General features: G+C 40.9%; 1 protein-coding gene across 2 annotated transcripts in view; it reads left to right on the top strand.

The window, feature by feature from the left end:
* Nucleotides 1-275: 275 nt before the first annotated feature.
* The window catches only part of HMGCLL1 (3-hydroxy-3-methylglutaryl-CoA lyase like 1), a 201,148-nt gene continuing 184,742 nt past the window's right edge, over nt 276-16,681 (top strand). The window contains exon 1 of one of the 2 annotated variants that reach the window (XM_070360686.1): nt 276-526. In XM_070360686.1, coding sequence (XP_070216787.1) covers nt 419-526 — 108 coding nt within the window. In that variant the 5' untranslated portion in view covers nt 276-418. The remainder of the gene's footprint in view (nt 527-16,681) is intronic. The other variant, XM_070360685.1, reaches the window with a different exon arrangement.

Raw genomic sequence — 16,681 nt, 5'->3', positions numbered from 1 at the left:
ATAAACTCAGGTGAGTTCAAGGCCAGGAAAATCATACTTGGGCATGAGCCAACTCCCCAAAGGAAAACACAGATGCTTCTACTTTGGTGGAGACCTAACCCTTGCTTTATCTGTGGGGTCTGAACCAGATGAGAAGCCTGTAAGTGCAAGTGTGTGCCAACTCTCAGTCCCGAGTGCTACGCACAATGCGGAACGCGCGCGCCAGGCTGAGACTGGCCGGCTCGGCCCGGGGTGGACCGCGTGTGCGCAGGTGCCCGTCGGCGTCCTGCCCGGCGCCGCCGCAGTGCGCAGAGCGCGCGCGGGAGGCGGGAGGCGGGAGGCGCTCCGCCGCCCGCAAGCTGAGCATCCCTGGGCGTTGGCCCCATCGCTCGCCCCCTGCCTGCTCCCTCCGCTCTCCCCGCGCTGCCCGGGCCCCGCCATGGGGAACGTGCCCTGCGCGGTGAAGCACTGCCTCAGCTACCAGCAGCTGCTGCGCGAGCATCTCTGGATCGGGGATTCAGTGGCAGGGGCGCTCGAGCCCGCGCAGGTACCATCTCGCGGCCCGGGGCGTCCCCACCTCTCCCGCCGCGGCGCCTCTCCGCCCGGGGCCCTCCTGCAGCGGTTCTGCGGTGTGAAGGCCTCTCCCCTGAAAAGGGTTCCCACCCTCTCCCGGGTGAATTTGCGGACCCGCCCCTCGGGGAGGCCCTTTGAATTCCCTACCTTGGCCACGTGCAGGTGGTCTGAAGGAAAGTGTTCCTTCTCTGCGTTTCCCTGGGAAAGGATCCTTCCTGTGAAATGCAGCACTTGTCTGAGGACAGCGTCTCTCTTTGCAATTCTCTTCTTATTATTGTGTGACAAAGGCGACGAATTTGTCGGAATGTGAGGCAGAAAAACGGAAGGAAGCCAACACCGAAGGCTAGGAAAACAGGGTGGGGTGAAATCATCCCTTATCTGTAATGTATTTATGCTCCAACACCCTTGAACAAGATGGGGGAAGATGGTAAATAGCAGAAGGATTTCAGAGCAAAATGTATTCTCATGTGATGCCTGAAATCCCATTTGAAGGCAACTATGAGGGCAGGTGAAGAGTAGCCACAGGCCTGCAATTTAATGCAGTCTCAACCGGAAATGGCAAGTAAATGGAGAAAATCTCTATACAGAAATTGATTTTATCTTAAAAGAGCTTACAATTTGAAGATTCACAGAGAAATAGGTAGTTGTTAAGTGAATGTTAAAATGTGGGAAAAGGGAAGGAGACTATGAGAGTTTAGCTATTAATTTTTCAAATTTTGCTGGATGCAAAATATTTATTCTTTATACATCTAAGTACAATATAAAAACTTGTGTTAAATGTAACAGTTTAGCGGGTAAGCATAATTTGAGTTTGTGTCTTTATTTCTTTATTTTTTTTCTTTAAAAAATATTGTGTTTTTTGCCATACATTGACATGAATCAGCCAATCAACTATTCTAATACTGATATTAGGCTCCGTTTTTCCTATAGTTTTACATTCAGTGTATCTTCAATGTATCACCATGTGAATTGTAACCTTAGTTCTACAGATTGGAGTTCAGCAATCGTGGATTCTTTCAAAGATTTGTCCTCATTACCTGAAAGATGGCGGAGGTCGTCTAACTCAAAGACTTTTACTGACAATGCAAGAGAAGGAAAATTAGTCTTCATGTTCCCATATGTTTGTATGTCTTCTATTCAATTTTTTGGTCTTCTCCTTTGATCTTTGTATTATAACTTTAAACCTTCATATTTACTCTGTTACAGAATCAGAAATCCTTACATTTCAGTGAAAAAGTGTGAGACTGTATATGACTTCTGTTGCTATGTTAATATTATTTTTCTCTTCTCTCACCCCATATTCTGATTTTGTGGGTTTGGGGACTGTGACAGAGGCTAGACTGCTAGGGTGCCTACTTTTCCCTGTTAGAATGTAAAAGCAGGGTAATTGAAAATGACTAGAATGACTGATCTAGGAATGTAGGAAATAGGGTTTTGGGATATTCACCAGCCTAATGAAGATGTTTTGTTTCCTTTTTGAGAAATTGCTATACCTTCTCTAAACATTGCCTTTTTATCCCTGGACTGATTTGCTTAAGAAACTCCTATTCATTCCTCAGGCACAGCTTAAAGATCACTTCTTTTGATCAACTCTTTTCTCTTTCTAAGGTCAGTATCCTTTTTCTGTGCTCTAGTGGGACTTGTGGAATTGTTGTGGAATTGTAATGTAGGTCTTGTCCTGTTGATACCTGACACTTGACTCTGCAATTTACCTCCTTCCCTGGCTTCTCTGTTTAACATCCTTACTGCTTTTAGCCCTACTGCTCTGGGTTCCTCAGGCTGGAATCAGACTGGCTCAGTGGCCTCTGTCTGTCTGGTAAATATGTAGATTTCTCAGGACTTTGAATCTACACTCACAGTTTCTGACACTATTAGTATATCTGTATCTTCCAGACTTGTAGTCCCTTCTGTCTCTTAAACTCCAGTCCTGATGTCCATCTGCTCAGCTGACATCACTTGAGTATCTCCAAAGCAATTCAGACTCAACATTTGCAAAATCAGACTCACATTCTTCCTCTTCCAACTGCAGCCCTTCTCTACAAGTTCCTAACACAGGGAATACTGTCACAATTCATTCTGCCCTGGAAGTGCAAACCAAGAGTCCATTTCCTTCTTTCTGTCATATCCAGGGTGTCACTAAGTCCTGCAGTTTTACCTCTTGAATTTCCCTCAGATCCATCTGCTTTTCCAACTTACTGCTGGATTTTAAAGTGGCATTTTCTTTCCAGTGCGCTACTGGAGTCTTGTCATCCTTCAACCCCCTGTTTCGACAGCTAGTTGAGAGATGTTCTCTATTTCAAATGATATCATGCTGTTCTCCTGTTTCACAACCTTCTGTGAATTCTCATTGCTTTTAAGAGTGAATAGCAAGCAAAACCTTTAATGTATTCTTGGAAGGCTCAGATGATATCTTCATCGCATCTGTGCAGCATTGTCTTAAGCCATGTCTTATGCTTGCCACTGTGTCCTTCTTTGAGTTTTCCAATCATCTTTCCTCTGGAAACAGGGCCTTTATCTATTTACCTTTCTGATAGAAAGATTCTTTTCAACTAATTAACCTTGAGATCTTAAACTCAGATTTTACTTTCTCAGATTCTCAAGCCAAGCATTTCCTGTTACCTTACGTTTCACAGTGCACTGTTCACTATATATAAATGAATTACTATATTTATTTTTGTTACCATTTAATGTTTAATTCCCTACCTGACTGTAAGCATCATAAAAGTGAGGAAAATTTCCACCACAAAATTCTCAACAATGAATAAAATGTCCAATTAGTTTTTGATGGCCAATTAATTTCTCCTGAATGAACAAAAGAATAGAGGTTTACCCTTCTAGGGCATAAGCATCTCAAGTATACGGGGACCATGAACTCCTTCTTAGCACTTTTCGGGGTCCAAGACAATGACTGGCACATTGTAGTACAACACTAATCTTTTTTATGTGAATTCCAACGTGATGACAGTTAAGACAGATGTCAGTAAAGTTTGGTCTTAGTGCTGATAGGTGGATATTATTACTGTTTGTGTTTTACCTTTTTAAAATTGAACTATAATTTATAATGTTTTACAAGTGTGCAGAAAAGTGATTCAGTTATACATACATATTCTTTTTTGTATTCTTTTCCATTATAGATTATTACAAGATATTGATTATAGCTTCCTATGCTACACAGTAGGACCTTGTTTATCTATTTTATATATAGTAGTGTAGAAATTCCCATGGATGGAGGAGCCTGGTGGGCTGCAGTCCATGGGGTCGCTGGGAGTTGGACACGACTGAGCGACTTCTCTTTCATTTTTCACTTTCATGCATTGGAGAAGGAAATGGTAACCCACTCCAGTGTTCTTGCCTGGAGAATCCCAGGGATGGGGGAGCCTGGTGGGCTGCCGTCTATGGGGTCGCCCAGAGTCGGACACTACTGAAGCGACTTAGCAGCAGCAGCGGCAGCAGTGTGTATCTATTGACTCCAAGTTCCTAATATATGCCTCCCACCTTTTCCTTTGGTATTTGTAAAATTGTTTTCTATGTCTATGAGTCTGTTTCTGTTTTGTAAATAATTTCATTTATATCATTCTTTAAATTCAACATATAAGTGATATATCATATGGTATTTGTCTCTCTGACTTATTAATTCTTCACTTAGTATGATTCTCTAGTTGCATCTGTGTTGCTGCAAATGACATTATCATTCATTTTTTGGCTGAGTAATAGTCCATCATACATATGTGTATATATGCATGCCACTGGAGAAGGCAATGGCACCCCACTCCAGTACTCTTGCCTGGAAAATCCTGTGGACGGAGGAACCTGGTGGGCTGCAGTCCATGGGGTCGCTAAGAGTCAGACATGCCTGAGCGACTTCACTTTCACTTTTCACTTTCATGCATTGGAGAAGGAAATGGCAACCCACTCCAGCGTTCTTGCCTGGAGAATCCCAGGGATGGGGGAGCCTGGTGGGCTGCCATCTATGGGGTCGCACAGAGTCGGACACGATTGAAGTGACTTAACAATATATGCATACCATATCTTCTCGGTCCATTCACATGTTGATGGACATTTAGGTTGTATATTATCTTTTCATCTGATCAAATTTAGTCATACTTTCATGGGGAAAGAGTTGAAAATTGATTCTGGAGGTTGTTAAATGAGCTTAACTATTTCTCCACTGCTAACTATGGTAGAGGGAATCATGGGTAGGGCCCCTAAGTTTTGAAATAATTTGGTTGCATCTGGGACAGACAGAGTGCTCTGTTTTGGAAGAATCTGTGCTAGTCAATAGAAGATTCAAAACCTAGACTCTTTTCTGCTACCAATAAACTATTAAGATAAAATATTATATTTGTGTGTAAGTACAAATACACTTTTTTGGAACTTAGCAATTTATTACCAAATATAAAATGAGTCAATGTGCATTAAAGGCTTACGCTACAACAGCTCAACATAATAAAATTCTTTAGATCTCTCTCTCTCTCTCTTTTTGTTTCTCTTTTTTGGTAATGGCATTGGTTTCTCAGAAGAATTCCTTAATGGGTTTCTCAGAAGAATTCCAGGAGGTCAAAACTGATCCTTCTGTGGTTCAAGCTATCGCTTAGGGTCTATTTTATTTTTTATTATTCGTCTCAGTTAAAATGGATATGATGAAGCTGGCTTAACTGGTGGTTTCAAGTTTTGATTAAAATGAAGTGTCCTTGTAAAATAGTCCTTGTTTGATTCAGTAACTAAATTTCTTTCTATATTAATAAAGAGACTTAAGCAATAACTAAATCTCTTTATATATTAATACCCTATCACAGCCATAAAATTTCCAATGGTCTAAATTCTATCATAAATAGCATTTTAAATATGTTTGTTTTGTTTTTTAAAGATACAATTGTAGATTACGTGAGATTAAGTTTATAGTTATTTTACATTTTATCCTGATCCTTTTAAGTTGCATTTGCTGTGAGCAAAAATTAAGATTCTAAGTAAAGTATTTAGTGTTAGAGGATCTCTTGAGTTTAACCTGAATATATAATATTTTTGTTTAAATTTAGTGAAAAGATTAAAGTGACTATATACTTTATGGTTAACAGTGCTCAGCTGTTAATAAACACCTTAGGGTCAGTGGGGAGGAATTGTCAAAAAGAAAACAAACTACCAGCCTATCCCACTGCTTGTTTTCTGTTTGACTCAGGTGTTCTTTGGCCCTTTACATCACCCTTTTTACTTGTTTTATGACTTCTCTGAAATTACATAATTTTTAAAATTCATTTTTCCCCTGCATTAGCTTGGTGGTTATATACTGGGTTTTTTTTGGGGGGAGGGGGTACCAGTTTATTTGCAGGAATGGTACTAAGAAAATAACTTAAGTAGATGTTTTAGTACAACTTACAGAAAAGGTGGAGCTAATCCAAACATGTGTGCACTGTCCTGGGGACCAGGGAGCCAGCCTAAGGCTTAGCTCTCGCTCTCGTTATCCTTACAGTGTTTCCCTGGGTGTGTTTATCAAGGGGTACTCTGCCCTGCCAGATTCGGGGGCCCCCATCTTGCACAGGTTGGTTCCGTGCTCACCCAGTTCTTTGATGGATTTCACCTACTCTTTCAGGCAGTGAGTGTCAATGAAGTCACACAAATGGGGGTCATTTTTTGTCAGTGGCCGGTGTGTGCAGTTCCAGTCATGGCAGATTGACTACTGGAATCAGTAGTGTAGCGCACATTCCATTGCATTCAGCCCATTCTTGCCGTCATCAGGGTCCGGTTTCCTGGTATCCCAAAGGACGGTTCGGCCACCTCCTTAGTTCTGCAGCTCATCCGTTTCTCAGCATGTTCCCTCTCCCCACGAGATTGGTGAAAGTTGGCAAAGCCTTTCAAAGCCACATAACCGCCGTCCACAGAGTAAGACACGGACAGGCAGACGTAGGAGGCCTCGCGCTCCAGGTCACTCTGGCGGTCACGGCCGTCTGGAGTCCTGCTGGCCGTTCTGCGCACCTGCGAGGCGGCGCGGCCCTGGGCGGCCGGGAAAGGCCGTGTGGGCTGAGCCGTGCTGGAGGGGCTGGGGGACCCGGAGGGGCGGCGGACCCCGAGGGGCAGAGGGGCAGGGAGGTTGGCCAGGGCTGGTTCGAGGGGCGGGCCGGGCAGGATCACCAGGTGCAGTCCAAGCATCCTTGAAGCAGGAAACCACAGGGCACCTCCACGAAGATAGCCCATGGCATACTGTTTCTACAGTACTGTTCGTTGTTACCTAGAAGGTGTCAACACGCAAACTTGACTTATTAAAATATCATATAAATTAGTTCTATATTAAAAATTAACTCCTGTTAGTGCCTTCATATATTGTATGTATTCATCCTCTACATGCTATATTTGTAATATATACTTATACAGTCAATGTACATTTATATTTATGTGTGTATTTCCCATTTCCTTGCTCTTCGTTACTTTCTAAAGATCCATCCCTTCATCTGGAATTATTCCCCTTCACCCTAAAGTGTTTGCTTTAATATTTTCTTTAATAAAAATCTGGTGGTGATACTTTTAGTTCTTATTTGCTTGAAATTACATTTATGTATACATGCATACAAAATGCATAAATATAATGAATATTGACTTTAAATATATGTTCCATATACAGAGTTAGGATACATGACATGGCAACCATACAAAATGCAGATTTCTCAATAGATAAATGGAAACCAGGGACAAATAAGAGAGAAATCAGCTGTTGGCTTTATTTTTGGACCTTTGATGATAACCTATCTTCAGTTCTCTTCTTGTTATCTTTGGTTTCCAACAGTATGACTATGATTTGTCTAGAGATAGTTTTCTTCATATCTGATAGTGGTTCATAGTGCTTCTTGGGTCTATGACTTGATGCTTGTTGGTTTCTATGTGTTTGGGGAAATTTTCAACCAGTTGCTTTCAAATATTACTTATTTCTTTTTTACCTCCAACTTAGACCTACAGTTTGAAGAATCTTAGAACATTTTGTTGTGCCCCATTGGTTTCTTATACTCACTTTTGTATTTTTCATCTTTTCTTACCATTGTCGATCTGAATATTTTTCTCAAGTATATTCCATTTCACTAATTCCCAATTTAGCTTTGTCTAATTTGCTGCTAATTTAATTTGTATCCTTAATTTTTAGTTATATTTTTGAATTACTACATTTCTACCTTGTTTCTGAAACCAATTTTTAGCTCTCTTTCCATCATATCAAGAATTCTTGAATGTTTATCAGTTATCTTAAGTTTCATCTCTGATCATTCCAATATTCAAATCTTCAGGGGGTTTCTTTCATTTATCTTCCCTCTTGGAAAGCCTACTAGCTTTTCAGTTTAAGTTAGACACCTGTTATGTAAATATTATAGATGAAATTTGAGGCTTTCAGTCATACTGTCCTTCTCCAGAAAAGATTAACTGTTCCCCCACCTCTTTTTGCTCACCCTCTACAAACTGCCTTTGGAAACCACAAGCCTGTTTTCTCTCTCTCTCTATTTAAGATTCTACATGTAAGTGAGATAGTACAGTATTTGTCTTTCTCTGTCTGACTTGTTTTGCTTAACATGATGTCGTTAGGCCCCATCTGGTAGCAAATGGCATGATTTCCTTCTTTTTATGATTGAATAATGTGCCTTTGTGTAAATATATAGCACATTTATCCATTCATCAGTGGACACTTGGGTTGTTTTCACCTCTTGGCTATTGTAAATAATGCTGCAGTGATCATGGGAGTGAAGATATCTATTTGAGATAGTGATTTCCTATCCTTGGGAGAAACACTTAGAAGTAGAATTGTTGAATCATATGATAGTTTTATTTCTCACCTTTTGAGGAACCTTCATACTCAGAAATGTTTTCTATAGTGGCTGCAATGCACAAGCTTTCCCTCTTCTCCACATCCTCACCAACAACACCAACACTTATTTCTTGTCATTTTGATAATAGTCATTCTGATGCGTGCCTGGAGAAATACCAATAACCTCAGATATGCAGATGACACCACCCTTCTGGCAGAAAGCAAAGAGGAACTAAAGAGCCTCTTGATGAAGGTGAAAGGGGAGAGTAAAAAAGCTAGCTTAAAACTCAACATTCAGAAAACTAAGATTATGGCATCCGGTCCCATCACTTCATGGCAAATAGATGTAGGAAAAAAAGGAAACAGTGAGAGACTTTATTTTCTTGGGCTCCAAAATCACTGTGGACAGTGGCTGCAGCCATGAAATTAAAAGACACTTGCTCCTTGAAAGAAAAGCTATGACAAATGTAGACAGCGTATTAAAAAGCAGAGACATCAGTTTGCTGACAAAAGTCTGTATAGTCAAAGCTATGATTTTTCCAGTAGTAATGTACAGATGTGAGAGTTGGACCATAAAGAAGGCTGAGCACTGAAGAATTGATGCTTGTGAACTGTGCTGTTGGAGAAGACTCTTGAGAGTCCCTTGGACAGCAAGGAGGTCAAACCAGTCAATCCTAAAGGAAGTCAACAGTGAATATTGATTGGAAGGACTGATGCTGAAGTTGAAGCTTTAGTTGAGCACCTGATGTGAAAGGTGACTCACTGGAAAAGACCCTGATGCTGGGAAAGATTGAAGGCGGGAGGAGAAGGGGGCGACAGAGGATGAGATGGTTGGATGGTGTCATCGACTCAATGGATTTGAGTTTGAACAAACTGCAAGAGATAGTAAAGGACGGGGCATGCTGCAGTCCATGGGGTCGCAAAGAGTTGGACATGACTGAGCAACTGAACATGAACAGTTCTGATGGGTGTGAGGTCAGGAAGATTTATCTTTTGCTTCTAGCAGGCATTTAGTACAAGGGTAGCTTTTGCTGTTGTTCAGTCACAAGGGTAGCTTATCTTAAGGCAATCATATATTTAGCTGATTCGAGGCTGGACCTGCTTCATTTGTGAAGGCTTCTCTTTTCTTGTCATCCTAATTTTTATCTTGTCATCCTTCAGGGTTCTGACTAAAGCCCTAGAGAGTTTACCAGAATGTCTTCTCCTTTTTGGGATCTGAACTCAAAAATATTTCCTCCTCAACCTCTCAGGCTCCTGGGAGCTCTGATGCTCATCCTAGCTTTTCACCTAATTACATTAGAATTGGCAAATGCCCCAAGGGGAAAAGTCATGCTGAAAATTAGCCTTAATCACTTCATGTTTTTCTTCTGCATGGTATCTTGGCCACTGAAGTGAACCTACTCTCAGAAACCCCTAAGGCTATCAAAAGGAGTTTTTCACTAATTTTTACCAGATTTTCTGGCTTCCCTGGTGGCTCAACAGGAAAGAATCCACCTACAGTGCAGGAGCCTCAGGAGACGCAGGTCCAATACCTGAGTCAGGAAGATCCCCTGGAGAAGGGAATGGCAGCCCACTTCAGTATTCTTGTCTGGAAAATTGAATGGACAGTAGAGCTTGGTGGGCTATAGTCCATAGGGTCGCAAAGAGTCGAACAAAACTGAAGAGACTTAGCACGCACTCTCACCAGATTTTCTGGTTCTCAGTGACAAGTTTGTTCTGAACAAGCTAATTGAAGGATTAACAATAAGAGTGGAAATATAAAAAGCACTAATTTTGCAATATAATTTGAATTGTAAAAAATATATTCATTTACCATGTTACAAAGCTTTTGAACTGGTTACATTCCAGATAATATGCAAACTATTGACATTAATAATTTATTATTTATTTTCCCAGGTTTATTGAGATATCAGTTCAGTTCAGTCACTCAGTCGTATCCGACTCTTTGCGACCCCATGAATCGCAGCACGCCAGGCCTCGCTGTCCATCACCATCTCCCGGGGTTCACTCAGACTCAGGTCCATCGAGTTGGTGATGCCATCCAGTCATCTCATCCTCTGTCATCCCCTTTTCCTCCTGCCTCCAATCCCTCCCAGTATCAGAGTCTTTTCCAATGAGTCAACACTTCACATGAGGTGACAAAGTACTGGAGTTTCAGCTTCAGCATCATTCCTTCCAAAGAAATCCCAGGGCTGATCTCCTTCACAATGGACTGGTTGGATCTCCTTGCAGTCCAAGGGACTCTCAAGAGTCTTCTCCAACACCACAGTTCAAAAGCATCAATTTTTTGGTGCTCAGCTTTCTTCACAGTCCAACTCTCACATCATACATGGCCACTGGAAAAACCATATAGCCTTGACTAGATGGACCTTTGTTGGCAGTAATGTCTCTGCTTTTGAATATGCTATCTAGGTTGGTCATAACTTTTCTTCCAAAGAGTAAGCGTCTTTTAATTTCATGACTGAAGTCACCATCTACAGTGATTTTGGAGCCCCCAAAATAAAGTCTGGCACTGTTTCCACTGTTTCCCCATCTATTTCCCATGAAGTGATGGGACTGGATGCCATGATCTTCGTTTTCTGAATGTTGAGCTTTAAGCCAACTTTTTCACTCTCCACTTTCACTTTCATCAAGAGGCTTTTGAGTTCCTCTTCACTTTCTGCCATAAGGGTGGTGTCATTTGCATATCTGAGGTTATTGATATTTCTCTCGGCAATCTTGATTCCAGCTTGTACTTCTTCCAGCCCAACGTTTCTCATGATGTACTCTGCATAGAAGTTAAATAAGCAGGGTGACAATATACAGCCTTGACGTACTCCTTTTCCTATTTGGAACCAGTCTGTTGTTCCATGTCCAGTTCTAACTGTTGCTTCCTGACCTGCATACAGATTCTCAAGAGGCAGGTCAGGTGGTCTGGTATTCCCATCTCTTTCAGAATTTTCCACAGTTTATTGTGATCCACACAGTCAAAGGCTTTGGCATAGTCAATAAAGCAGAAATAGATATTTTTCTGGAACTCTCTTGCTTTTTTGATGATCCAGAGGATGTTGGCAATTTGGTCTCTGGTTCCTCTGCCTTTTCTAAAACCAGCTTGAACATCAGGAAGTTCATGGTTCACGTATTGCTGAAGCCTGGCTTGGAGAATTTTGAGCATTACTTAACTAACGTGTGAGATGAGTGCAATTGTGTGGTAGTTTGAGCATTCTTTGGCATTGCCTTTCTTTGGGATTGGAATGAAAACTGACCTTTTCCAGTCCTGTGGCCACTGCTGAGTTTTCCAAATGTGCTGGCATATTGAGTGCAGCACTTTCACAGCATCATCTTTCAGGATTTGAAATAGCTCAACTGGAATTCCATCACCTCCACTAGCTTTGTTCGTAGTGATGCTTTCTAAGGCCCACTTGACTTCACATTCCAGAATGTCTGGCTCTAGGTGAATGATCATACCATCGTGATTATCTGGGTTGTAAAGATCTTTTTTGTACACTTCTTCTGTGTATTCTTGCCACCTCTTCTAATAATATCTTCTGCTTCTGTTAGGTCCATACCATTTCTGTCCTTTATTGTTCCCATCTTTGCATGAAATGTTTCCTTGGTACCTCTAATTTTCTTGAAGAGATCTCTAGTCTTTCCCATTCTGTTGTTTTCCTCTATTTCTTTGCATTGATCACTGAGGAAGGCTTTCTTATCTCTCCTTGCTATTCTTTGGAACTTTGCATTCAGATGCTTATATCTTTCCTTTTCTCCTTTGCTTTTTGTTTCTCTTCTTTTCACAGCTATTTGTAAGGCCTCCCCAGACAGCCATTTTGCTTGTTTGCATTCCTTTTCTATGGGGATGGTCTTGATCCCTGTCTTCTGTACAATGTCACGAATCTCAGTCCATAGTTCATCAGGCACTCTTATCTATCAGATCTAGGCCCTTAAATCTTATTTCTCACTTCCACTGTATAATCATAAGGGATTTGATTTAGGTCACACCTGAGGAACCAGAGATCAAATTGCCAACATCCGCTGGATCATAGAAAAAGCAAGAGAGTTCCAGAAAAACATCTATTTCTGCTTTATTGACTATGCCAAAGCCTTTGACTGTGTGGATCACAATAAACTGTGGAAAATTCTGAAAGAGATGGGAATACCAGACCACCTGACCTGCCTCTTGAGAAATTTGTATGCAGGTCAGGAAGCAACAGTTAGAACTGGACATGGAACAACAGACTGGTTCCAAATAGGAAAAGAAGTTTGTCAAGGCTGTATATTGTCACCCTGTTTATTTAACTTATATGCAGAGTACATCATGAGAAACACTGGACTGAAAGAAACACAAGTTGGAATCAAGATTGCTGGGAGAAATCTCAATAACCTCAGATATGCAGATGACACCACCCTTATGGCAGAAAGTGAAGAGGAACTCAAAAGCCTCTTGATGAAAGTGAAAGTGGAGAGTGAAAAAGTTGGCTTAAAGCTCAACATTCAGAAAACGAAGATCATGGCATCCGGTCCCACCACTTCATGGGAAATAGATGGGGAAACAGTGGAAACAGTGCCAGACTTTATTTTTCTGGGCTCCAAAATCACTACAGATGGTGACTGCAGCCATGAAATTAAAAGACGCTTACTCCTTGGAAGGAAAGTTATGACCAACCTAGATAGCATATTCAAAGGCAGAGACATTACTTTGCCAACAAAGGTCCGTCTAGTCAAGGCTATGGTTTTTCCAGTGGTCATGTATGGATGTGAGAGTTGGACTGTGAAGAAGGCTGAGTGCCCAAGAATTGATGCTTTTGAACTGTGGTGTTGGGAAGACTCTTGAGAGTCCCTTGGACTGCAAGGAGATCCAACCAGTCCATTCTGAAGGAGATCAGCCCTGGGATTTCTTTGGAGGGAATGATGCTGAAGCTGAAACTCCAGTACTTTGGCCACCTCATGCGAAGTATTGACTCATTGGAAAAGACTCTGATGCCGGGGCAGGAGAAGAAGGGGATGACAGAGGATGAGATTGGCGGATGGCATCACTGACTCGATGGACATGACCCTGAGTGAACTCCGGGAGTTGGTGATGGACAGGGAGGCCTGGCATGCTGCGATTCATGGGGTCGCAGAGAGTCGGACACCACTGAGAGACTGATCTGATCTGATCTGATCTGAATGGTCTAGTGGTTTTCCCTAGTTTCTTCAATTTAAGTCTGAATTCAGCAATAAGGAGCTCATGATCTGAGCCACAGTTAGCTCCTGGTCTTGTTTTTGGTGACTGTATAAAGCTTCTCCATCTTTGGCTGCAAAGAATATAATCAATCTGATTTCAGTGTTGACCATCTGGTGATGTCCATGTATAGAGTCTTCTCTTGTGTTGTTGGAAGAGGGTGTTTGCTATGACCAGTGTGTTCTCTTGGCAAAGCTCTATTAGTCTTTTCCCTGCTTCATTCTGTACTCCAAGTCCAAATTTGCCTGTTACTCCAGGTGTTTCTTGACTTCCTACTTTTGCATTCCAGTCCCCTATAATGAAAAGGACATCTTTTTTGGGTTGGTTCTAAAAGGTCTTGTAGGTCTTCATAGAACCATTCAACTTCAGCTTCTTCAGCATTACTGGTTGGGGCATAGACTTGGATTACTGTGATATTGAATGGTTTGCCTTGCCAACGAACAGAGATCATTCTTTCGTTTTTGAGATTGCATCCAAGTACTGCATTTCAGACTCTTTTGTTGACCATGATGGTTACTCCATTTCTTCTGAGGGATTCCTGCCCGCAGTAGTAGATATAATGGTCATCTGAGTTAAATTCACCCATTCCAGTCCATTTTAGTTTGCTGATTCCTAGAATGTCAACGTTCACTCTTGCCATCTCCTATTTGACCACTTCCAATTTGCCTTGATTCATGGACCTGACATTCCAGGTTCCTATGCAATATTGCTCTTTCCAGCGTCGAACCTTGCTTCTATCACCAGTCACATCCACAGCTGGGTATTGTTTTTGCTTTGGCTCCATCCTTCATTCTTTCTGGAGTTATTTCTCCACTGATCTCCAGTAGCATATTGGGCACCTACCGACATGGGGAGTTTCTCTTTCAGTATCCTATCATTTTGCCTTTTCATACTGTTCATGGGATATAGTTGACATCAAACATTATAAGTTTAAGGTATACAGATTTGATATGCATATATTACAAAATGATTACCATAGTTTTGCCTAGTATCTGCATCATATCCCATACTTAATCATCATGTAATTAATTAAAAGAAATCACCATTGCCTTTTTTGTGGTGAGATTGTTTAAGATATACCCTCTTAACAACTTGCAAGCCTATAATATAATATTATTAACTATCATGAGACTATACCTTAGGTTCCTAGAGCTTATTCATCTTATAGATTACAGTTTGTATAGGAAAACAATTTAAAGTTTAGAAAATGAATAAAGAGTTGTCTGCATCATCAAAAGATAAGATTTTAAAGAGAAACTGACTTACACTGGTTTTCACTCTAAAAATTGCGAAAGATACAGAAGATATTTTTTAAACATGAAAATTATTATTATGCCTAACTTAAGTATCTGTCTTTAGAGAAACAGTATACTATTATTTACTGCTTTTTATGTATGATGTAGTTCAATAAAATTTGTTAAATGACTGACTAAATAAATGAGTGATTAAGTGGATAGTTTCTTTATTATATTTTGTCTCTATTGATGTAAGATTATTTTGGATCTTTCCACTTAATGTGTGTGAATTTGGTAGCAGTAATTTCTTCTTATTAACCTCTTCTTTACAATCTTATCTTTTGCTTTGCCTGGATTCATTCCTGATTCATATTTAATAGGCTCTGGACACTGCCTAACTACGTGACACGCAATAACTCACTTAATCCTCATAACAATCCTTTTTGTAGACACAGTAACTGAGACACAGGTTGAATGACTTGCTCATGATCAATAGTTGATGATCTCAGAGGTGAATTCAGGCAGCTAAGGTTCCAGAGCCCCTGGTTTTCACATCTACCAGTGTTTCCTGACCTTGCTGGTGAGAGGAGTCGACGGAGGCATTTATTAAATGTGCTAGGGATTCTGATCAGTAGCAGCTATCGCTGTTCTTTGCTTCAGCTGTCTTTGGAGAAACGCTGGGCTGGGTGACGCTGCTCCTCCTTTGTCCCAGACTCTGCTTTAGAGGGTCTGCTGTTGGCTCGTGTTTCCTCCAGTCTGTCTTTGGAGAGCTCCTGGCTCCAGCCCGTGGACTCCTATGAGTTTTGACTTCCCTTTTCGCCTCTCTGAGGGTGAGAATAGAGTTCTGCCTGGAATAGAATTGCATTGGATACAAAAGGAAAAACAACTTGGTTTCCAATAAATTTCCTGTTCCCTTCCTTCTCCAGTACTTTCTGCCTTTGGATTTCTGTTGGCTTCCCTCTTCCTTGCTTTCTGTCCTTCCAGCTGGCTTTCTCATCCTTCCCTCCCCCAACCCAGTGTTCTTGTTTTTTTCATTAGCTCTGAGCTTCTCCAAGTCTTCTGGCTTCCTTTCTGCTTATTCACTCTGGGCTGCAACTTTCCCTGACCCTCTCTCCTTTCCTCATTTTCTTCCTCTAAGCTTAGATTTTATTTTTATTTCTTTTGATTTTCCCTCATCCACCAAGGGGCTAGACTGTGCAGACATGTAATTTGATGTGTTATGCTTATGGAGCAGATGGTATTTAAAAGAGACCAAGCAAATTCATATATGTAGAGAATATCATTTTAGCAGAAATTCTGATTTGAAAGTGATTGTCCAGCCTGCTTGAAGACCCCACAGTAAAATCAATGCATGAGCATGCTTTCCTGGTCTCACGATTGTTAGACTGAGTAGAAGATTCAAATTGACTGCTACACAGATGAGCCATATTAACCTCTGGAAATATTTTATTTTGTCAAGACTACACTTAAAAGATAAAAACAGATGAATGTCTTAAACAGGATTTGCATTCTTCCTCATATCCTTAGCTGCCTCAGACATCCAGTTTATCTTCCCTTTTTTTTAATCTTAAAAATTAGCTCATCTTTCATATATCTATTTACTGTTTTATGAGAAAAAATAATAAAGGCCCCTAATCTTATAAACTGCTTTATTATCTTTTTCACCCTTGATTTGAAGACAGATACTCACCTTCTACTAGTGGTGAAACTTTCCTTAAATGTCTTTCTCTGTGTCCTTCATTTCCGCCCTGCCAACCCCAACTCTTAAGTAGCGCTCAGTGAACTCACGTTTGTTTTCTGCATCAAAGCTCTGTTCCCCACCAAAGATGGTCAAGTAGAAACATCCCTCTAGTAAATTTGTAATATTTGGAATGCTAGACTGAGATTTTCTAAAAGGTGAAACTACATTTACCTCTT

The sequence above is a fragment of the Bos mutus genome, chromosome 23, assembly GCF_027580195.1.
Source record: "Bos mutus isolate GX-2022 chromosome 23, NWIPB_WYAK_1.1, whole genome shotgun sequence".
NCBI lineage: Eukaryota > Metazoa > Chordata > Mammalia > Artiodactyla > Bovidae > Bos > Bos mutus.
The sequence above is the reverse complement of the archived record's forward strand: the minus strand, read 5'-3'. Positions and strand labels throughout refer to the sequence as shown.